Consider the following 23,444-nt stretch of genomic DNA (forward strand, 5'->3'; position numbering starts at 1 on the left):
GGTCCACAGTATCATTGGTCGTGTACGATGTCCTTGGCCAATAGGAGACCGGGTATACATTGGTCTATCCGACGACACAACTCTAACTTATGATCTTTATCAACCATTGACTAATGGCCATGAAGGTTCGTTTATTTCAAATTTTCTTGATATTTCTCTTCATCGTTCGTTAACTTTAATTTTATCCTAAAAAAGGATACATTAATCTCGTACTCGAATTACTTCTGCTACGTATTGTATCGTTGATTTTGAAGGTGAAACAACAGGTGTAATTCATAAGAATGAATCTCACGCTATATTCTCTCTGTGAGACTCTTTAACATATCTATTATTTATAAGTAACTCTTAGTCATATACGACCAAGAGCTTATTTAGAATTAAAATCGGTCGTTAAGAGTATAAGGTATTTGATTTTTTTTCTTTTTCTTCTTCTTCTTCTTTTTTTTTTTTTCTCTTTTCTTTTTTCTTTTTTCTATGGAAGACGAATGTCCACGTTCGCGTCATACTTTGGAATATACTACTTTCAAGAGGATCCGTTGTTGGTATGCTACCAGCTTATCTAAACAAGGTTTTACGAAAAATAACGAAATATAATAATCGAACGGTTTAACTTTTCATACATTAATATGCATATACATATATCTATATAAATTTGTGTATGTATATATATATATATATATGTATATGTACATAGAATCAATATATTTAAAATATAAAATATAAATATTAAAAATATAAAATGTATTATATTAAATATATCTATATATATAAATGTATATATACATATATATTTATTTATATATGTATACATGTATACATTATATATGTATATATGTATACACACATTAATATATATATATATTATATATATATTATAATATATTATAATATATTATAATAAATTAATATTTATAATATATTATAATATATATATATATTAATATATATGTTCACGTAAATAGGAGGAGGAAGAAACAAGCGAATTTTGTAATATTGGACGTCGGCGTTTGTTTTCTTCATTGCCTCTTGAATTTTCAATAGTGAATACCTTGAAGTAAAAAAGAACTTTATTATTCTGCAGACGATATCACGATAGCTATCTGTCCGGGCATTGGCAACACTTCTGAAAGTGTCTACATCAGGACATTCGTTCACCTTGTTCAGTGTCACGGTTATCGATGCGCCGTACTTAATCACGTAGGAGCTCTTTCTAGTGTCAAAGTCACAGCGCCAAGGATATTCACTTATGGTATAGAATAAAAGTATTATGATACAAATTATTGTTATATACTATCTCCATATGTACAATTTCTCAGCTCATGTTACTTTTTTTTTTTTTTTTTTTTTTTTTTTTTTTCTTTCTTTATTTTTTATCAATCTTACATTACTTTTCTATCATTTATTTCTTTTAGGTCATACTGACGATTATCACATGATGCTACAAAATTTAACCGAACAACATCCAAATACGAGAATTGTTTGCATAGGATTTAGTTTAGGCGGTAATTTAGTCACCAAATATCTAGGAGAACGCGGATTGAATAAATTATCCAATATCATAGGCGGCATATCCATTTGTCAAGGTTACAACGCGCTCGAGTGAGTTCTCATTTATTTTTCATTTTCATTTATTTTCTATTTATTTGTAAGAACAACAACAACAACAACAAAAAAATAAAATAAAACAAAAAGGAAAAGAAACAAGAAGTGTAAATACATCATTTCGTTCACTTTGATCAATACACGCGTTGAATTATTTTAATTCATGTTTCTTTCAGAGGTACAAAGTTCTTATTAAACTGGCAAAACTTCAGACGCTTTTATCTCTATGTAATGACAGAATCCGTTAAAAATATAATATTGAAACACAAGCATGTACTCCTTTCGGAAGAAGTGAAACAAAAATATTCCCTCAACGAGCGAGATATTATTTCTGCAGCTACGTTACCCGAACTCGATGAAGCTTATACGAGAAGGGTAAGATCTTTTCTTATTTTGCTAATATTATTCTTTTAATGATGTAATGATGTAAAAGAACGTTGTACGATTTACATACATATTTACTTGCTTGTCCTCCATGTTTTTATTTTATTTTTTATTTTTTTTTAATTTTTTTGTTCTTCATAGGTACATCAATTTAGGTCCGTGCAAGAAATGTACAAATGGTCCAGTTCCATAAATTATCTTGATAATATTTATACACCAATGGTATTTATTAATTCTGTAGATGATCCTATTGTACCGGATTCATTATTAAAGCCTATAAGAGAATATGCTGGTAAGTTTAGGGAAAATTAAAATTAATTAAATATAAATTGTTTTTAATAATACGAAGATCATTTGAAATATTAATTAGAGAAATAGCAAAGCAAGCAAAAAAAAAAAAAAAAAAAAGAAGAAGAAGAAAGTTGGATTAAATTATATATTATATATTGTAGCGACTCATCCAAACACATTGTACGTTGAATTGTCACACGGAGGTCATTTAGGTTTCTACGAAGGTGGCCTTCTTTATCCAAATCCTATAACATGGCTGGATCGTACTTTAGTTTCACTCGTAGGATCACTCACTTTAGCACACGCGGATAAAGCTTTGAAAACCTCTTAACGACATTATATTCCTGCATATAATATTATTATTAATAATAATAATAATAATAATAATAATAATAATAATAATAGTAATAATAGTAATAGTAATAGTATTAATAATATTAATAATATTAATAATATTAATAATATTTTCTTCGCGTGCGCGCGTACGCACGCACGCGAATGTACTGTACAACGTCAGTTTGTGCATTTACAATCTTATTATAATAACAGTCTTGTTACACGATTGTATTTGATCATAGAATGGATTTGAACTTACTATATTGAATGATCGCGTCATTTAAGCGCGATAACTGACTGAAAATAATCTATGTAACATCATCTTCAACATCCTTCGTAGTAAATTAGTATAAAAAAAAAAAAAGTGTAAGTTTATAATATTATTTTGTTAATGCAAATGAGAGAGAGAGAGAGAGAGAAAAGTATTAATAGTTAACGTTATTAAGATCCATATCGATCTTATTTACGTGGCTGACCATTTGAATTGTACAAAACTTTAAGACTTTATGAGTATTTAGTATTGGCATTTATAATAACATGAAAAAGAAAAGCATACTTTCATGCTCACTAATCATGTTCATCGATGACGTCGTTCCAATTAAATTATAAAAGTTATTCAAAATCCTAATGTTTTTTTCTCAGGGATTTTTGAGAATGCAATAATTTTTTGTTTCCTTTTTTTTATTTCTCTTTTCGTTTCTTGTAAAAGAATATACAACAGGAATTAATCATTTGTCACAATTATAAATTGGTCCTTACACGTGTAAAGATTCATCACGGTTATAACTTACATTGCCTATGTTACATGTGCTTCATTGTTTTCTTTTTCTTTCTTTTTTTTTTCTTTTTTTTCTTTTTTGTTTTTATGCATTAAGCACGATCATGATAATTTCATGCTCATGTGTCATCATCCTGCATAAAAAAATTATCAAAAATTTAGACCTGAAACTACATAATAATATTAAGACTCAAATGTACTAATATTTTCAAAACATATCTTTTCGATCTTTTATATGTGTAATCGTTTAAGATGAAATATTTAAAGTTACATGACTGTTTGTCATATAGAAGCGTATCGTTTCGTTTGACGATCGTGCTTGTTTGACATAACAATAAGAAAAAATGTTAATTATTATAAGTAAAATACAAAATCCATTTCAATGATTTAATTCAAAAAAGAAATTTTATTTCGTTATATCATTATTCTCTTATCAAAGTTAATCGCACGACGTATATATAATATGTTTTATAAATGGTTTACATCAAATGTCTTTTGTTTAATTTAATTACATATAAACAAGAAAACAATTAAAAACTATATAACATTATAGGTATTGTATTTAGAATACTTAAATGTTTTACTAGAATATATTTATTTTTGGTTAGTCATTATTATAAAATTAAAGACATGTGAAATGTGAGGAGTGAACAAATTGATGTATATCGATTTACTTTGATAACAATTAAATTATATTTGTTAGATATATATATATATATAAGATGAATTTTTCAAATTGAGATGAAATATTTGAAAATTATTTATTTTTGATTTGATGGACATCATCAAGGTAATTTCAGGGTCAAATTTATTCATAGGATTATTCTATTATATTTTAATGAAAAATTAAGTCTATTGATAACTTATAGATAAGGAGTGCCATCATGATAAATATTTATAAAAATAATATTTGTCTGAAAAGGAATGCTTGTTCTATTTGCCTTAAGTTTCTTCAATCTTTTTATAAAAAGTAAAAACTGAACAAACAGAGGTTTCAAATAATAGTCGTTCATTCTTTTTATATGAAATAAGATGCTGTTGCAAAAATTATGAATCTCTATTAAAAAAAAAAAAAGAAAATTTATCTTGCAATAACTTCGAAGACGTTCATCGGATCAAAATATATAATCCCATTATATTTGCTCTCCGTAACCGAATAACTTTTGTTTCAATTTTCCTTTTCAAATATAAAGATTTAAAAAATATTTAGATCTCAATTTTAAAAGATTCATCCTGTATATACTTCACAAATTTGATATGTGTTGTATGTACATAAGTTAATTTATTAATTTCATCTGAAAAAGAAAAAAATAACAAAAAAAAGAAACTATAATTTATTATTTTCATTCTAAGCGTGGAGCACATTTTTGAGTAATTCTTAACAATTAACTTTTGTATATAGAAAGTAAGAGACAATAAAATTGGGATATTTTTCGTAAGATAACAGTGCATCGGCTGTGTAAGTTTGTCTAAATCATTTTTTACAAATGGCAATATTTTTTGGCGAGAAGAAAGTAAAAAGGTAAAAACAAAAAAAAAACATGAAATTTCTTTCAGTCGAAAATTTCTAATCTATATACATATAATATATATATATATAGGCCTAAGTTTTCTAAATATAATATATCGTTTATAAAAAAATTTGTATGTGTGAATTAAAGTAGAACAGATGTTTTAGCATCAACTGATGGATGTATAGATAACAAAAAAAAAACAAAAAAAAAAGGAAATGTATAACTCTATATAAATTGTGTTTATAGTTTCACCTCTTACAATAGTATGTATAATTGTACATACAAAGTATTCCTTTATGTAAGTAGCGAGAATTAACGAGTTCCTGTTGCAACAAAACATATCGAGAAGAATTCAATAATAGATTAATTGATAAAAATAGGAAGATGAAAGATTATATTTACGAAGTGATTGATCTATGAAGTAAATTAATTATCAAAAATTTTCATTTCAAAGATCAATTATTCCTATTGCGTTAATATTTTCATATATAAATTAATTTACACTAAAGTTAATTATTTTTAATAAAACAATTTAAAAGAAATAATTAAAATACGATTGTATTGCACAATATATAAGGCCGATCGCACATTAAAATTCGTATTTTAGATGAAAAATGAAATTTTATATGGATTGTAAATATGGATTGAAAATACGCTTTTGCAGATATTATTTTATTCATTATATAATATATGTATACATATATATATATATATATATATATATATATATGTATATATATATAAATAACTCTATATAAAAGAATATATATATATTCTTTTTATTAATTTATAGCGTACATTAATGTACGATAAATCTTTATTTAAGATACATAAATATTAAAAATATTTATTTAAGCGTGAAAATGTGTAACAAGACACGAACTTGTATTTTGTAATAAATTTTCTTTCGTCTCCCTTCTCTTTCAATCTTTTCATTCTACATCCCGCATTTATTCTCCCTACATTAGGTCTCCCTGACAAGTTAACTACGTATACATACGCGTTAGACGCAGAGAAAGCTTTCTAAAAATAACACAAGGGGACACTTCGATCAGCCCTGAGGTCGAATTAAAACAATTTGGAATAAAAATCTTCATCTTTCTTTCTTTATCTTTCTTTCTCTGCAAAATTATTAAAAAAGAAAAATGATATAATAGATTTTTTTTTTTATTTTTCAAATAAATATACTTTGTTCATTGAAATTTTATCATACGAATATAAAGGATTAGTATAAATTTTCTTAAAACTATCATGACGCTTTAAATAACTTTGACATTATAATGAATGCATCTGATTCTTTATTTTTTTTTTTTCCTTTTTCTTTTTTTTTTTTGTTTTTTTTTGTTTTTATACACGTGTATTTTTATGTACGAGTATTTAATGTAAGGAAATCCAAATAAAAAAAAGGGACAAATGTATGTTATAGTTGGATTGTGTAGATTGCTATAATTGGTCGTCATGATACGAACACTTGAGCCAGTAGACCGTGAACAACCGAGGCGATCGGTGTTTATAAAGATCATGCAGATCTGAGAAGTTAGTTTCTTTGATGTACGTTTATTATAGATACGATCGGAATTTAAACTTTAATATAAATAAAGAATAAAAATTTTAATGATATTATAAGTTTAAATTATTATCGTAATCATGAATGGACCAATCGTTTTGATCATTGTGATTTGTTGTTTTTTGTGTACTACAAATTCGATTCCTTATGATTATTGGAAAATACGAGCTGAAATACTTACCACAGAACAAAACTCAATGCTTGGCGGTCAACTAGATTTGAAATATGACGAATATATCGCTAATGATTTTCTAATGGCGAAAAAACGGGCCGAATTTGAAAATGGTTTGTTTTTTTATTTCACATATTTTTCTCTCTAACAATAATTATATTTAATTACATAACTAATAAACGTTAATGATAATCATTGATAGATGTATAATTTAGAAAAAGATATTACTCATATGATAAATAAAAAAGGCAAGTCAAACTTTTATTTTCGTTAATAATATAAGATAATAGAAATTCTTCGAGTATAATTTTTCTAATTATAGATATCACATAACAATTATTATTAGCAAACATATATATAATATCTCGAAAGATACAATATCGAGTATTAAATTTAATCTGTATATAAATATAAAAGTATAAAATAAATATCGTATGTATCATATGGAATATAATATTTTTGAACAATTAAAAAAAACAAGAGATATTATCAATGTTGAAAAAAATCAATCATCTTGACGCAATTGATAATTTATTCATTAATATCATACATTTATTATCATTTATTATCAGACATTAACAGTGTTATGTGTTAAAAATTATAATGGGCGTATTATGTTAGGTAAACATATCTTAATAAAAAGAAAAAGATAGAGAAAGATGGCGTAAAAATTTGTTCCAGCTTTTAAAAACTTGAGTCTTTTTCTGCCTGGACGTAATTTCTTAGAGGCAAGAACGGAGATAAAAAATTCGGAAGTTTATAAAATCATTCGAGCGATGCCGAAAGGTGCTGTCCTTCACGCACACGATACGGCACTCGTTTCAGCCGATTGGATTTTCTGGAATATAACGTTCCGACCAAATCTTTATGTATGCGAAACATCGAAAAATTTGCTTCAATTACGATTTTTCGAAAAACCAAATGACGATTGTTCGTGGAGACTTTTGAGCGATCTTAGAAAGAACAAAAGTATCGTTGACACGATTAATTCAAGGATTTATAAACAAATGACTATGCTAACGAAAAATCCTGAAATAGTTTACAAAGATATTGATAAAGTTTGGTCAAAGTTCAAACAAGTATTTGATTTCATTACACCAATGCTTTCTTATAAACCAGTTTATGAGGATCATTATTACGAAGCTTTGAAAGATCATTACATGGACAATATCATGTACATCGAAATTCGTAGCACTCTTCCGAATTTGTACGAGCTCAATGGCACCGTCTACTCATCTCTCGAAACTGCGATGGTTTATAAAAAGACTACGGAAAGGTTAATATCATAAAAAACGTATAAACAAGAGTCTTATTTGTTATTTTATTTTATTTTATTTTATTTCTTTTTTCTTTTTCTTTTTTATTTTTGTATGTTCTTTCTTTTTTTCTCTCTTTCTCTCTCTCTCTTGTCAGATTTATGTCGGACTATCCAAACTTCGTTGGTGCCAAACTGATATATGCCCCAAATCGTAAAGTAGATGAAAATAAATTTGACGAGTATTTAACGATATTGAAAGCTTTGAAAGAAAAATTTCCAACGTTCTTAGCCGGGTTCGATTTAGTTGGGCAAGAAGATAAAGGACAACCGTTGGCTGTATTCGCCAATAAATTGAGGAATCTCAATCCACCGATCGATTATTTTTTCCATGCTGGTGAAACTGTTTGGTATGGTTCAAGTACCGATGAAAATCTTATCGATGCTGTTCTATTAGGTGCTAAACGTATTGGACATGGGTGAGTAAAAGAATTTCTATTGGTCTCATGTGAATATGAGATTAGATATCAATGACTATGCTAATGTATTTCATTACTTTATCGGAATCTATTTATTTCCACACATCATTAAATTAACGATTATCCTTTCACTTTACTTAAAAGAATAATAACGCGTCTAATTTTAAATCGTTCACTCGTGTTTCAATAATCAAAACGACAAAATACATCTTCAAAATTCTCTTATCTCGTCAAATATATTAATCATTAGATATAACACGTAATCTAATCTATTCGTATCGATATATGATTTCTATTTTCCTGAAAAATTCAATATTATTATTGTTATTATTATTATTATTAGATTAGTGCCATTAAATAATGTGTGAAAAATTTCCATATTTTATATTTAAATAAATGACACTAATATGTTTTAATGAAAATTCAAAGAATACTTTTGAAAAATACTAATGCAAATTTTTTATTTAAATATAAAATATTGAAAATTGTGACGCATCATTTATTAACTAATATGTTATTATTAGTATTAATTATTATATTATTAACTAATATATATTTATTATTTTTATTATTATTATTATTATTATTATTATTATTATTATTATTATACTCTTACACAAGCGTATATAAACGTATATGTGTACATAGATACGCTTTAACGAAACATCCACTGGTAATGGAAATAATAAAACAACGTGGGATCGCCGTCGAGGTCAATCCCATTTCCAATCAAGTGTTGAACTTGGTAAAGGATCTTAGAAATCATCCAGCGGCTCAATTATTTGCCAATAATTTTCCTGTTATCGTTTCGAACGATGATCCTGGACTTTGGGGAAGCAACGCTCTAAGCTACGATTTTTATCTAGCCTTCATGGGAATCATGTCGCAGAATTCTGATTTAAGGGCTCTAAAACAGCTAGCTCTTAATTCTATTATATACAGTAATATGGATGCTGAACAGAAAAATTATGCTTCAATATTATGGAAAAAAAAATGGTGCGATTTTATAGATAAATTAGTTAACTCGTCTCAAGCACGACAAATTTAATACAATGGTTATCATATACGACCATAATCATTTAATTAATATTTGTCTTGCGTATCATGGATGAGATATATTAATTTTTTATTATTTGCTCGGTATTTTCTTTTCAAGAATGTAGTTAGATATCGCGATTTGGTTAATGTTTTGTTATAAAAATTTTTTCTTTATTATAATCATAATCTATTTTCAAAAAATGAATTCTCAAAGCAAAATAAATGGAAAAAGAAAAATTTTTACAAAGAATCTTAAAATAATTAACTCACTATAAATATTACTAATTTTGAATTACATATTTGCGACCCTTAATTAGTTAATTAATTAAATTGGTTAGTTAATTAAATTAGTTAATTAGTTAAGTTAGTTAAAAATTTACTTAAAAACTATTTAAAAATTGCTCTAATTTCACCTAGAAAGTACTAGAAACAAATTTGATATCATTATTTTTTTTTCTGAATCGGCAATAATCAGTTTCGTTTTAATTTCATTTCTAGTGAATGTGTTGACAATAATTTTTATTATTGTAGTGTGTGTTTAAAAATAGAAGAAAAAAAATACTGGATAAAAAATAATGAATGAATAGAATATAATTGAAGGAAATTAATGCTAACTAAATGAAATTTCTTTCTTTCTTTATGTTTTTTTTTTTGCTAACTTTAGATATTTTTAAAACATAATTACGTACTCTGATGTTACATATAATAATAATTGTATACTTTAGATTTATTTCTTATGCAAATTACCAAAGTAGAAAAAGAACGATAGTGTGTCTTTCTTTTTTTTTTTTTTTGAAACGAAAGAAGCCATTTTCAATACATTTTTTAAAATTATATTTTATCATAATTATTGCAACGAGGAATGTGCAGACTCATGTAGTGCGTAATTATAGTTGATAAATAATTCAACGACAGGTGCAACGTGAACGATATAAATCAGTTTTTATCGATAATAAGAATCAAAGTTCTTCAACATTTTCATAAAAACGATTTGCAATAGAAATGTTCTAGAGAAATAAATTTATATAAAACTTATATAAAATTTATATAATAGGATTGATATACATCTATCATATCATATTTCTTTCTTTTTATTTTCTCTTTGTAGAATTTTTTTTTTTTTTTTTTATTTCTTAACGTCGTTTTATAGGCGAGACAGTATTGTTTTATAAATAAAAAACAATATGTAAGCGATTATAATTAATACGACATTGTTTGAAGAATATTATACAACGAATAGGATGTTTTAAGTATCTGCAGAATATTAACTTTTTACTTTTATAATATTTATAGTTGTAAAAAGTAATTTGTAATTACTCACCCATGTGAAAACGTCGAGATCAAGAGAAAAAATTCGATAATAAGATAAAGTCAATTCTTTCTGACTAATCCTCATTAAGAACTGTAGATTTTTACGATCACTCTGTGTTGACATTACCCAATCGCTATTATAAATAGCATTAGCGACTTCTTTGCCCTAAGTGTTAAAATAAATTAAATAAACATCTCGATCATTTAATTCTCGATCATTTAATTATTTCTATCAAAGATATACCTTTAATCGAAGTTCATTGCCGTACCAACAATAACAAAATATTTGGAACATCATACAGGCAATATATAAAACATAGGAAAAAAATTCCATAGTAAGAGGATCTTTCTGAAGAAAAAAAAAAAAAATATATATATATATATATAAAATTCAAATAAAGTCGTATATATGAAAAAGAATTTTTCAGTTGCGTCAATAAATAGAAAAAAAAAGAAAAAAAAAAGAGAGAAAAAAACTCACCTTTGACATTTGAAAGATGGTAGTACAAAATGTAATCAAGCTGAAAAATAATAAAAAGGCTACCGTCCAAATGAACAAATATTCTATTCTTTTTACGAGATCGTGAATAAACACTTGATGTCTAACACATGCTTTTATTTCATTTGAATTACCTTCTCGAACAGTTTGCATGCAACGTTCACAGAGAATATCTATTTGTCCGCAAACATGAAGGGTCAAACCGTATACAAGAGAATCCAAGGATATGTTGATAAGTATACCATAAATAATAGATGCAGCATGAATCAAATATGTTGCCAAATAGGCATGTAATCCTTCAATAGAATACGGTGAATAAGCCCTGCATGGTAAAGCTCTGGTAGAATGATGCATTTCCATGATAGGAATAGCTATGATTACCACTGCGCTCGACTGACACAAAGTCATGAAGCTAAGAGTGCACCATTTAGCTATCATAGACACAATTGAATTATTAATTTTATACTTTTGTATTTTTATTTATTTTATTTTTTATTTATTTATTTGTTTATTTAATTTTTTTTTCTTTTTCATTTTTTTTTTTTTGATATGTCGAATATATACGTTGACATTATTATTTATCCGATATATTGCATACCCCTGCGACTATAATTATCCAGAATCGTCTCTTCAGTTAAATTTCTTGGACGACATATATTTTCACGAAAGAGATTCAATAAAATCAATAATTTATCCTTTCTCAAGAGAAAATTAAGGCATTTGAAACACAAAGCGACGTACGTGAATATCATGAAAAGACTTTCCGTAACGTCCTCGAGATTATCGTGAGAAACTATTACTTCTATAAATTGTATTAAAGTGACATAAAATATTATCGTTAGTATCATTGATCTGTGAAAAAGAAAAAGAAGGAAAATATAATAATCTGTAAGAAAATTTATAATCTCCTTAGATTATAAATTATTATTATCCTTAGATGCCAATGAAATTAACTTAAAAAGATTCCAAAAAGGAGTAATTGATTGTTAAGAAATTTTTAGTCCACTCCTTTCATGACGAATATTATAAAATAATTTATTAACGTATACCACATATCGATACCCATGAAGAAGATTAACGAGACGTTTGAAAACATTTGTGTCGTTTCGTTCTTTCCAAATTCCGCAAAAACTAAGAACTTTAAAATTCACCGGTAAAATGTCCATCTCTCTTTTCTTCTCTTTCTTTCTCTTTCTCTTTTAGTATACGATCTGTACGATACTCTAAGTACTTTATTATATACTCTGAGAAAGAAAGAAAGAAAGAATGGAATAAAAGAAAAATAGGCAGAGTTCGCAAGTATACAATAACGTAACGTTTTAGCGAGAAGAATTCACTATTTTATTTATTTAATAATAGAAAACGTCGTACGAAGTATAACGATACGTTAACAACACCGTTATTAGAAAACATCCGGTTTATTCTCATCCCTATCAATATTTTCTTCCTCGATTTGTGTTGTTCGTATTATTAAATTATTCAATAGTAAATTCACCATAATAACTGGTTCGACGTAGATCTATCTATTACGGGTTTTATTCGAATATATCGATTTACAATAATCGATTCTTATAGTTTTTACATAAAAGACATTTTTCTTTACGAGTTATCGATGTATGCATGATCCAATATTATTGTTGAAGTATTATAACTCATGTTTTTTTCTTTTTTTTTTTCTTTGTTGTTTTCATTTTGAGATATTTGAATATTTAAATGTGAATTATTATTTAAATTTCTATGACGAAACAAATAAAAAAAAGGTAAGTATATTTATTCTTGAGAAAAAAAATAATTCTTTTACGCATATACCTAATATGAAATTTTTAAGAATAACATGCGAGATAAAATATCTCTTAATATTTCAAATGACTTATATCACTTTTATAATTACCGGCTCTTATGTATTTATTTATCGATATATTTTGTTCGGTGAAACAACAAAAAAATTAAAAATTGTTTACAATCGTACAGGACATAGTTTGTAAATACAATTTGAAAAATGTCTACTTTATCCAATGAAAAGAGAATATTTGTCAATGACTTTCACCGATTGGTTGATTTTATAATTGAGAACCAAAGAGACACCTGGTGTGTATTGATGTATTAGAGAAGACAAGTGTGTCCTACAATTTTGTATCAATATCTAACGTGTTACCTCGGTCATTTGTATTTCGATTAGCTTAGTTTGAGGGTACGTCAATATCGTATGTGCTTTTTTATATTCTTGAACTGTTAGAAAAAATATGTGTATTTCATATTATCAAAGTTACATATATTAATATGGCGAATTTTGCAAAAGCTCAACTCCTAAAATACGGTTGGACGGAAGGTACGATATTGAAAGATCTTATAAATAAGCAACGAATATGTTACTTTATGCATTGGATTAAAATACTACTTAACCTTAATTTTCTTCTCTCGTATTTAATATAAATATGTTGTTGTATCTGTGCCCTGCGTAAATTGTAATAAAAAAAAAAAAGAAAAAAGAAAATTTATCCTTTTTAATAGGGGAAAAAAAAAGAAAATAAAAAAAAAGAAAGAAAAAAATTGTAATTAATTGAATATAAAATGATCATAATATGATGCATTTTTCTTCATGTATTGTGATTATAATGTATACTCAATAATTATGTATAATGGAATACATGATTCTTTATCACAGATGTATTTCGATTTATGCATCCAAGCCACTTAATCATGATTTTATTTTTAGAATGATATTTTTTTTCCTTTTTTTTTCATTTTGTTCCTTCTTTATTTATATATCGTTTGAAACACCCTTTCGTATCAACAATTTTAATATATTTTTCTAAGGATATATTTTTGTATTTTATTATTCAAAAAATAGGAAAAGGACTAGGTAAAAATGAAAATGGAATAACCGAAGCTTTAAAGCCAAAATTAAAATTGAATAGCGAAGGAATAGGATACAAACCATCGAAAGAAGTTCACTGGTGGCAAACTGCGTTTAATAATGCTGCCAAAAATGTTTTGGTCACTTCAGAAAATGATGAAGTTTCTATTTCTGTTATTGATCGGAATACAGCTTTAAGGAATTTAAAAGCAAAACAATCAAGAGAAGAACAATATAATAACTTTCGCAAACTTAACGTGCTTCAAGATGAAAAATTAATTACATTAGAAAAATCTGATCAAGAAAAAGAGGAAGAGAAAGAGTCCATTAAGAAGATTCCAGTATTAACAGACGAAGAACTTTTTAAAGCTTGCGGAGGTAGAACATTACACAAAGGTGCTCGTCATGGTTTAGACATGAATGGGAAATTGGAAAGAGTTGCCAAACATGAAAAAAAATTGATGCATCTAATGAACCATCTAGCTCGTAAAAGAGCTAAAGCTAGATTAGAAATGGAAAAAATATTTAGTAAGGGTGGACATAAAATAGATAATAATAATGCAAATGCAACATTGACAACTACAGATGTATCCTCTAGTAAAGAAAATGGTTTTATAAAATCTAAAGCTACAATTAAGAAAGAAAGAAAAAATATACAACATTTAACACGTTTATTAACTATTTCCTGTAATATAAATGATAATAGCAGTAGTAGTAGTAGTTCAAGTGCATTAAAAAGTGAAAAGAGCTCGTGCCGAAAACGTAAGAGAAGTAAAGATGGAAGAGTAAAAGTTGATCATGGATTTATCAATGACAATATTTTAGAAACTACAACATCAGAAAAAGTTCATGACATACCGCTTCCTGCAAATTCAATATTAGAGAAAAAAATTAAAAAACACAAAAGGCATCATAAACAAAACATGGTAAAAGAAAGTAGTAGTAGTAGTAGTACTCCATATAAAGAAAGTCATTGTTGTGATTCTAAACATAATAGTTCATTAAAATCAAAAACAAAAAGAAGTAAACATCAAGAAGGTAATGATATTAATACTGGAAGTTCAAATGATCCTACAGTAAAAAAATTAAAATACCATAACAGAAAGATTATAAAATTAATGGAAAGGATGAGCTTTGATAATTGCAATGATGAACAGAAGAAAAACGAAGAAGATAATTCTAATGCAAATGTAACTAAATCACAACATGTATTTTGTAATCACGAAGCATCCAGATTAAATCTACGAATATTGAAAAAGAAGAAACATCGTCTTCATAAAAAAAATAAAGAAAAATTAAACTTGGAGAGACGTATAACTTCGATTCAATCACAAGATAAATTAAGTTGTATAGCAGAGAATTTGATGGCCATTAATATTACGGAGGATGTTAGTGCAAAATTAAAAAGATCATCTAAACAAGATAAAGAGGAAACTAATAAAATTGAAAAAACAAATAATGATCAAGATAGAACTAGCATATAAATTCATAATATTCTTATAATAAAGATGTAGTACAATAATATTGAAAAGCATTTGCTACTAAAAGTGACATTAGTTGTATTAAGTGATGTAAAAAAAAAAGTGTGTTACAATTGCCTAGACAGTTTAAGTAAGTGAATTCATGCATGTGTAGTGATACTATGCATGAATTGAAAATGATAATAAACATTATTAATAATTATTAAAGCAAAAAATGAATAAGTGCATTTAGGTAAAATAGTTATTGAATATCATTATAGTTTACAATCGTTTATTATCAAATTTGATAATTCTGATGTAACAATGATGTTATCTTTCAATATATCTTAATAACTTTTTATAAAAATATATCTTGTATTCTGTAAGATTGTAAAAAATAAACTTTATTTTTTATAGGTATTTATGTTCACTTTATTTTATATTTTTCTATAAACTTCTTTTTATTCATTTTTATCATTTATCACTTCTATAATTGATTATAATTAAAATATTATTTCTATAACTGATTATAATTAAAATTGTGTAAGAAAAAACAAATTTTTGCTGGTTAGATTTTCTGTCCAAAAGCAATAAAAGCCAAAGTAGTAATACATTTATTCACAAATGCGCATAAGCTTTTAACATTCTCTTGTAACTTTTTATAATCGTATTATATGTATATCAAATACAATTGTATGAGTCATGGAACACAATTTTTCATATTTAATATAATTTAATAATCTGATAATATTTGTACATAAATCTGCATCATAAATGTACCTATATCAATTTACAATAAAAGAATATATTTCTTTTGATTACAAACGGTTTAATATGTATATTATAATAGTGGAAAAAAATAATATTTTGAAATATATAATAAATTACGTAAACTCAACCTGATCGGAAAATTGACATTTTTTTAATCACACAAACAATATAGTTTATTTTAATTAATAAATAATAAAAATCCTCTACGCTTTGATCATATCTAAAACTATGTAAGATAAGCTGTCTTAAGCTGTCTCTGAAATTTGTTTCTAAATATTAATTTACTGATAATAATTTAATTTTCTTTATATAAATCTTTCCTTCTCGAGACTATTTAAATTGTACGTAGTTACATGTTAACTACATATATTAATGATTTAAAATTCCTAGAGTAAAAACACGATTGGACATGTTTAAAGGAATCATATTATTGAATTTAATTTGATAAAAGTTTATTAATTTTATATTTTTTATTAAATTTCTTAGTTAAAATGTAATGGAATGTATGCTGTTTTTGATAAAAATGTTTTCTGTTCTTTTTTTTTTTTTTTTTTTATTTTTTTATTTTTTTTTTTATATATAAAAATATTACGGAAATTTTAAAACAAGATAAAAATATTAAAGACTAGTACATTTATAAAAGATCCTTATTTCTTTGTAAATATCAATTTTCTGAGATTATTATATTTCTATTTTATATCATTATTATAAAATATCATAACAGAAGATAAGGAAGCACTTTATTGGTGTATCTTTTAAGGTATTATAACAAAGTTATGATTTTTATTCGCTTTCTTTTTATATCTTATAAATTAAATAGAATATATCAATTTCTAAATTGAACAAAATATAATATTTTAGTAATAAATGTTTTTTAGTTCAATTTAAATTAGGATATTATTTGTAAATCACAATACAAGATACAAAAACATTATTTATATATATTGATGCATTATTATCATAATAGATAGAGGAGGGGACAACAGATCTGTTCTGATTAATAAGATATTCATAAAATTCGAGAAATTTCTTATAAGATATAAATAGGAATCGTCTAAGAAAATCACAAATATTCAACTATAATATTGTATGCTCTAATAATAAAGTTACATTGAAAGAAGCTCACTAAAATCCACTTTCTATTAATTAAAATATCAGAATAGTAAATTATTAATTATTAATATATATAGTGAGGTGCTTCATATAGTAAAAATATGCTAAACGTAAATGATAAGATGTCATTGCAAAATAAGTCAATAACTGATACACATATCTAATTGACAGTGTTTCCTTATAAACTACTATGGCATAAATGGAAAAATATAAAAATTTTTTCAAATATCAAGTACAAATCTTTATCGCATAATAACACATTAACAATTTGATTTAAATGGAAAAAGAAGGCCTACATCGATCACTACCTACCACTAAGTATAAAGCTTAATATTAGAAATAATTAATATCTTATATTTTCAATTGAAATACTATTTTTGCAAATATTAAATTTTGCAAATCTCATTTTTTTAAAATCATATAAGGCAATAATCTTTTGGAAAGTTCTGTGACATGTAATATGAATAATATTTTAAGATATGCTGTATGTTGTCTTTATATACAGTACGATACATGAGATAATACCGATATATCCAATTATGCTCTAATCAAATGTGCTAAACACATCTATTAATAGCTCTTCTTTTCACCATGTAATAACCAACATTTCTACCATTTCTGCTTAAGCTAACAACTTGTTTACCTGTACGAGCACGTTTCTTACAAGATATATTCGTATTATTATTCATTTTATTCCATATTGTATACATAGCAGATGCATTAATTTTGTGTGTAGTTATGGAGTTATTAAGTATACAAGGATCCAATTTTCTTTGCGCGTAACTAAAACCTGGATGATTAATAGGACGTATTTTTGCATGCTTTGCACAAAGACCCGTAATATAAACGTCTTCTAAATGAAGTAGAGGTGTTATCAAAGCTGCCTGATATAACTTAAAAGCTACATCAATACTCATAACATATCCTGTACCTGATAGATAGTTAGGATAAACCTTTTCAGGATACATATATTTTGGCATATACCTAATGTATATAAAATATTCTTTACTGAATACATTTCTATATAATTTTTCATATAATTATTAATATTATTGCAACCACGAACTTTGTTCTTTGTAGAAATACTCACCATTTATTTTTCGAGTCTGATATTGGTCTAGCATTACAAATAAGAGATCCCAGTAAAACACCTTTAGATTGTGTTCTTGCTTGCAAGGTTTTCATCAAAAGATTTATATTTACAAACATATCATCATCTGTTTTCATAATAAATTTAGCTTCTTCGCAATTTGTAGTGACCCATTTTAATATCATAACAGACTTCAATGTTAAATTATTATAGGTATCCAAAAACCTTTCTTGAAGTATATCATTAAATTGAAAACTTTCTTCAATTATAAAGTTCTGGAAACAAACGCACAATGCAAAATTTTATTTTTATATACAACTTTACTTAATTATACATACATACAACACACATACATACATTAAGTGTATCATTATCACTTTGTCCCAGAAGAAATGCAACTTTAACTGTAGAATTATATAAAACATCTAAATTATTTTTATTAGCCCAAGTATTTCTAATCGCCATTCTGGCTTTGTAGTTTGCCACTGACGAGCAAATAATTATAAGTAAATATGGAGGTGGTAAACAAAGAGCAAGTGGATTCAAAATGGAAGTAATATTTCCTGGATGAATATAATTTCTAACATCTCTTGAAGTATTATATGCCCAACCGGGTAACTGTGCTGTAAAGTAAACACTTTTATAATGAATAAATAATACATATATATATATATAAAAAATATCACATTCATCACTCTAATATCTTATAGCTGTTGGCATTATCATGCATATAAATATATGTTTTTTCCCCAAATCTACTATAGCTCAAGCATTCTACAATTTAATCCTCATTTATAAAAGTCATTCAATCTTGTGTTTAAACTGTTTTGCAAATTGCATTTGAATTTTTCTAAATAAATGCACTATAAGATGTGAAAGCTTCAAAGCAATATAAACAAATAATTAAGTTTTGTGGTTTTTTATATGTGATATTAATTTTGAATATTGCTATTAAAAGCACAATGATGCTTAAATGTTTATAACTAAAATCAAAAATAAACTTTAAAAAAACATACCATAGTGCAAACTTATCAACATACTAAACCTGTTAAAATCTGCCGATGTTAACTAAATATTTCAATGTTATTTTTAAATGTGGTACGCATTTTCATTTATTCAAAAACATTAATTTTAATTAAATATTGATAATTGTTTAAATAATATTTTATGGCCACGCTATAATAGTTCTATTATAATTTCTATGAATTATATATTTGAGCAATCTAATGCAAAAAGTGTTGAATGTGTGATCAAGCAACATTAATGAATGCATACCTACAGTGGCTACCAAGTGCGAACCACTGAGAGGTTCTGTAGAGCATGGAGTCTCACCTAAGCCTAAAAATGGACCCTGAGCTGAATGATATGCTGGTACATATAATAGGCCTAGCACAGCCAAGATTACAAATCCGACTACCAATCTCTTGACAAAAGAAATTTTAATATTTCCTTTAACACTTCCATTATTGCTTATGCTGGTAGCAGATGGCAATTCCATGGGCAACAGTCGAAGTCGGTCCATCTAAAAAATGAAGAATATAATAAAAATATAATAACTTATAATGTTTATATGTGTTTATACATACATTTATTTGTTATTTTATGTGAGAATTTTGACAAAAAATTAAATTTATTTATCCTTACCTTTTGTAAAATGTACAACTGAAATATGTAAAAATTCGATATTATGCTAGATTGAAGAGTTTCTTCATATTTTAATACAAAAGTAAATCAAGTTCTTTAACATTTCGAATGAAATTTATTATGTGCCTAAGTTTTATTAGGCACCATTCTTGAGATAAAATTCCATAAATTGATTAATATCGGCCATTTTTTCTTGATTGCTTAATATTATCTTAGGAAATAAGAGATAATAGAGATTAAAATCAATTATTTAGATGGACAGAAAATATTGACATTTTATCAAGTCAGTAAATATCACAAATTTTCTTAGCAACTTAACTCGCATACTTCTTTTTTTTCTCTTTTTATATATATATATAAATATATATATATATATATATATATATATATATATATATATAAATATATATATATATAAATATATATATTTTTTTTTTTTTTTTTTTTTTTTTAATAAAACTTGAAAATTTATCGAATTTCTTCTTAATTTTCATTCATTTTCAAGACGTAATAACTTTTAAATAAATAAACGAATATAATCATAAGCTTTCTTAAAAATATTCAGGTACACGTTACTATTCAAATTATTACCGGATTTGATTAATATTACAAGAGTTATACGATCATAATGTCATCAGCCGAAAGAATACGAAGAAACTTTTTCCCCAATTCAATGCTACATAAAGAAAAGGAATCTTTCTCTGTATCGTGATATCTTTTATTGAATTGCCATTTCGATCAGCTGTACTTGGCAACAAAGACCGGAGTATATAAATGGCAAAGAATACTATGTAAACAATTGCTTACTTTTGAAACGCGATGAGCACGTCATGCCGCATTTGATACCACTCCATTTACTACTTTTGTGAGGCTCTACATAAGGATATTCATTCCATCAAATACTTGACCATCATATACATTAATCAAGTAATCACGCATAGAAAAGAGAGAAAACGTACGAATGCTATAGGCTTTGACGCTGATCTTCTATATATCACACTACATATATTATACTATACATTTTCCTACTGCCACTTCCTAACTATATAGTATACTCATGGATTGGAAACTCCCCTCTTGCGGAAACATATACAATGGCGCCATCTACGTATCTCTATGTATTATTTCGTAAAATTATTACAAACAACGACATTGCCGATGAGAAATTGAAATTGAAATGTCAATTGACAATATTTTAATACAACGTATTAAATCATCGACAATCAAAATCCTTTGATGTTACTCGTTCTAGGAACTATTATATATTTTATGATATTAATTTGATATTATTACAACATCCATAAACGTAGATTTTTATGTGTATATATATATATATATACACAAAATTATAATTTAAATATCTAATATTACATCACGATATGATTACGTATAATAACAATTTCGCACTTTCTATAAAAAGATCTTATTTCATTTTTTTCCATTTCGTTTAATACATTTAGAATATTTTTGTTAGATCTTTCTTATATCCTCTTATATTTTTAAATATGAACGAATCGGGATCTAATTTAGTGACCACGTATGCTTTTAAAGGAGGGAAAGAATATGTCGTAAAAATGAAAGTGATGGCTTTTAAACGATGTCAAAGATGTTTGGAATTGACAATAACTGATAAATTTACTGCTGAGGATTGGCGATCATCTTATGATACTGCATGTTCGTTAATATTTCTATATTCTTCTTATTATAAATGCTTTTTAATTTACATAAGTCTCGTTTATTTATATAAATTTTATATTACAATATTTATATTACTATTATAAAAATAATATTTCTCTTTCTTTTTTATATACCAAGATATTGAAAATTTGACGCATAAAACAGGAAATTATAAACAGTTTGACGTATTTGTCGCAATGCTACAATCAGGACTATTAAAAGTAATCATAACATTTTTATCTTTAAATCAAATTTATATCGATGTTAGTAATAAAAAGTAATTTACAGACAAGCGAGTCTATCACATTGGATTTATTGACTTTTGAGGATCTAGAATTATTACGTTCTCGCAAAATTGATAGTAGTTCTGTTTCAGCTATGAGTAATAAGGCAAATAATCGACGGTATCTCATTTTAACATATACAGTAGAATTTGATCGGTAAGTAATAAAATAAATTATTCTTAAAGTTTTCATAGATATACGAATTTGAATGTGATATTAACTTGAGGAATAAAGATATCTATATATATGTATCTAGTGAAACATTTTGTTTTTTTTCTAATACCTTGTAACACAATGTAGTATATAATATCAAATACAAGCAATATGTATAAAATTGATCTCTATGGAGGTAAAACAAGTATTCTCGAATATAACAACCTTAAGAATCCATTATCCATTGCCCTTGGAATACTGTGGTTTGCCTGATCCAACAATATTGCAAGCAACAATAAGAAGATTGCAAGCTGAAATTGAAAGATTAAATTCTACTGGTATGAATAAAGATCTTCAAAAACGGATAGAAAAACTTACAATCACAAATCAAAGGTTACTTGAAGAAAATCATAAACTCTCTAATGGAGGTATATATAAGGAATCAATGATGAACATGATAATAATGATAACATGAATTCATTTTCATTATCTATCTATATTTCTAAATAATACAGGAAAGGGTATAAGACGATTAGCAAGTGCAATAAGTGCATTAGAAAATAGCGTTGCCAAAGAACGAACATCATTTCGAGTACAAATTCAAAAACTTCGTACTGAAAATGCTGTATTGTCTTTAAAAATACGTCAGCTTACTGAGTCTACTACCAGAAGATCTGGTGATGGTAGTCCTGCGTTTAAACGTCGGACTCCTCCACCTTCTTCGCATAGTCGTCGTTCCATTAATAGAAGAAGTAGAAGTCGATCTCCTTCTATTTCTGGTCATTTTAAAACATCTAGCTTATCACCTGGTATTACAGATAATTTAAATTTCTTATACAATAATATAAAATTCTACCATATTAAAATAGTAATTATTTACAAGTTAATATCAATAGACAAAAATTATAGGAAGTTCAGTGGAGTCATTTCAAACTAAAAATTCTTCGAATCGGAACATTGTAAAATCACGTTACAACATTTCCTCTAAAGAATCAAGTTTGTATTATATACTTATAATTTTTTATTATTATATTAATTTTGCATTTGTATTACAGAAATTGATTTTGGAAATTTGGAATCAAGAATTTACACACTTCAAAAAATGTTAAAAGAAGGAATTAATTTAAGTTAAAAAAATGAATTCAGTAATATTTACTCTTTATGTATAT

At 26.0% G+C, this 23,444-nt stretch overlaps 6 protein-coding genes across 12 annotated transcripts in view; 4 read left to right on the top strand and 2 right to left on the bottom strand.

Moving 5' to 3' along the window:
- The window catches only part of Hydr2 (abhydrolase domain-containing protein 2), an 11,410-nt gene extending 5,891 nt beyond the window's left edge, over positions 1–5,519 (top strand). The window contains exons 2-8 of one of the 3 annotated variants that reach the window (XM_085658935.1): positions 1–125; positions 482–568; positions 1,082–1,249; positions 1,413–1,599; positions 1,779–1,977; positions 2,128–2,278; positions 2,439–5,519. The exon at positions 1–125 is cut by the window's left edge and continues 48 nt beyond it. In XM_085658935.1, the coding sequence (XP_085515061.1) occupies positions 1–125; positions 482–568; positions 1,082–1,249; positions 1,413–1,599; positions 1,779–1,977; positions 2,128–2,278; positions 2,439–2,608 (1,087 nt within the window). In that variant the 3' untranslated portion in view covers positions 2,609–5,519. Of the gene's footprint in view, positions 126–477; positions 569–1,081; positions 1,250–1,412; positions 1,600–1,778; positions 1,978–2,127; positions 2,279–2,438 lie in introns of all 3 variants that reach the window. The other 2 variants (XM_085658934.1, XM_035876170.2) reach the window with 2 other exon arrangements.
- An 876-nt stretch (positions 5,520–6,395) lies between these two features.
- Positions 6,396–10,663, top strand: LOC118446052 (adenosine deaminase). The gene is made up of 4 exons (XM_035876213.2): positions 6,396–6,757; positions 7,326–7,920; positions 8,058–8,378; positions 9,027–10,663. The coding sequence occupies exons 1-4, from the start codon at positions 6,553–6,555 to the stop codon at positions 9,424–9,426; spliced, it is 1,521 nt and encodes a 506-aa protein (XP_035732106.2). The 5' UTR covers positions 6,396–6,552; the 3' UTR covers positions 9,427–10,663.
- Positions 10,534–11,903, bottom strand: LOC118446023 (odorant receptor 46a-like). Its single transcript, XM_085659511.1, has 5 exons — positions 11,825–11,903; positions 11,361–11,657; positions 11,209–11,267; positions 10,972–11,076; positions 10,534–10,893 (listed from the first exon to the last, which is right to left on the bottom strand). Exons 2-5 carry the CDS (start codon positions 11,632–11,634, stop codon positions 10,681–10,683), a joined length of 651 nt encoding a protein of 216 aa, XP_085515637.1. The 5' UTR covers positions 11,635–11,657; positions 11,825–11,903; the 3' UTR covers positions 10,534–10,680.
- Positions 11,904–13,341: 1,438 nt separating this feature from the next.
- On the top strand, positions 13,342–15,963 carry LOC118446021 (uncharacterized). The gene is made up of 2 exons (XM_035876163.2): positions 13,342–13,555; positions 14,078–15,963. Exons 1-2 carry the CDS (start codon positions 13,507–13,509, stop codon positions 15,565–15,567), a joined length of 1,539 nt encoding a protein of 512 aa, XP_035732056.1. The 5' UTR covers positions 13,342–13,506; the 3' UTR covers positions 15,568–15,963.
- Positions 15,964–16,930: 967 nt separating this feature from the next.
- On the bottom strand, positions 16,931–21,217 carry LOC118446022 (beta-1,3-galactosyltransferase 1). 5 transcript variants are annotated; one of them, XM_085656266.1, is made up of 6 exons: positions 20,969–21,215; positions 20,162–20,372; positions 19,793–20,039; positions 18,875–19,140; positions 18,518–18,792; positions 16,958–18,411 (listed from the first exon to the last, which is right to left on the bottom strand). In XM_085656266.1, exons 3-6 carry the CDS (start codon positions 20,037–20,039, stop codon positions 17,985–17,987), a joined length of 1,215 nt encoding a protein of 404 aa, XP_085512392.1. In that variant the 5' UTR covers positions 20,162–20,372; positions 20,969–21,215; the 3' UTR covers positions 16,958–17,984. The 5 variants fall into 5 exon arrangements, with proteins under 5 accessions (XP_035732061.1, XP_035732059.1, XP_085512392.1 ...); XM_085656267.1 differs by lacking the exon at positions 20,969–21,215 and adding an exon at positions 20,753–20,937; XM_035876166.2 differs by lacking the exon at positions 20,162–20,372 and having other exon boundaries at positions 16,949–18,411; positions 19,850–20,039; positions 20,969–21,217.
- Positions 21,218–21,255: 38 nt separating this feature from the next.
- LOC118446026 (centrosomal protein CCDC61) lies at positions 21,256–23,422 on the top strand. The gene is made up of 7 exons (XM_035876173.2): positions 21,256–21,835; positions 21,977–22,059; positions 22,127–22,278; positions 22,507–22,703; positions 22,791–23,084; positions 23,185–23,271; positions 23,331–23,422. Exons 1-7 carry the CDS (start codon positions 21,667–21,669, stop codon positions 23,405–23,407), a joined length of 1,059 nt encoding a protein of 352 aa, XP_035732066.1. The 5' UTR covers positions 21,256–21,666; the 3' UTR covers positions 23,408–23,422.
- The last annotated feature ends 22 nt before the right edge of the window (positions 23,423–23,444 follow it).

The sequence above is a fragment of the Vespa mandarinia genome, chromosome 1, assembly GCF_050613455.1.
Source record: "Vespa mandarinia isolate Hongniang chromosome 1, ASM5061345v1, whole genome shotgun sequence".
In the NCBI taxonomy this organism is placed as follows: Eukaryota; Metazoa; Arthropoda; class Insecta; order Hymenoptera; family Vespidae; genus Vespa; species Vespa mandarinia.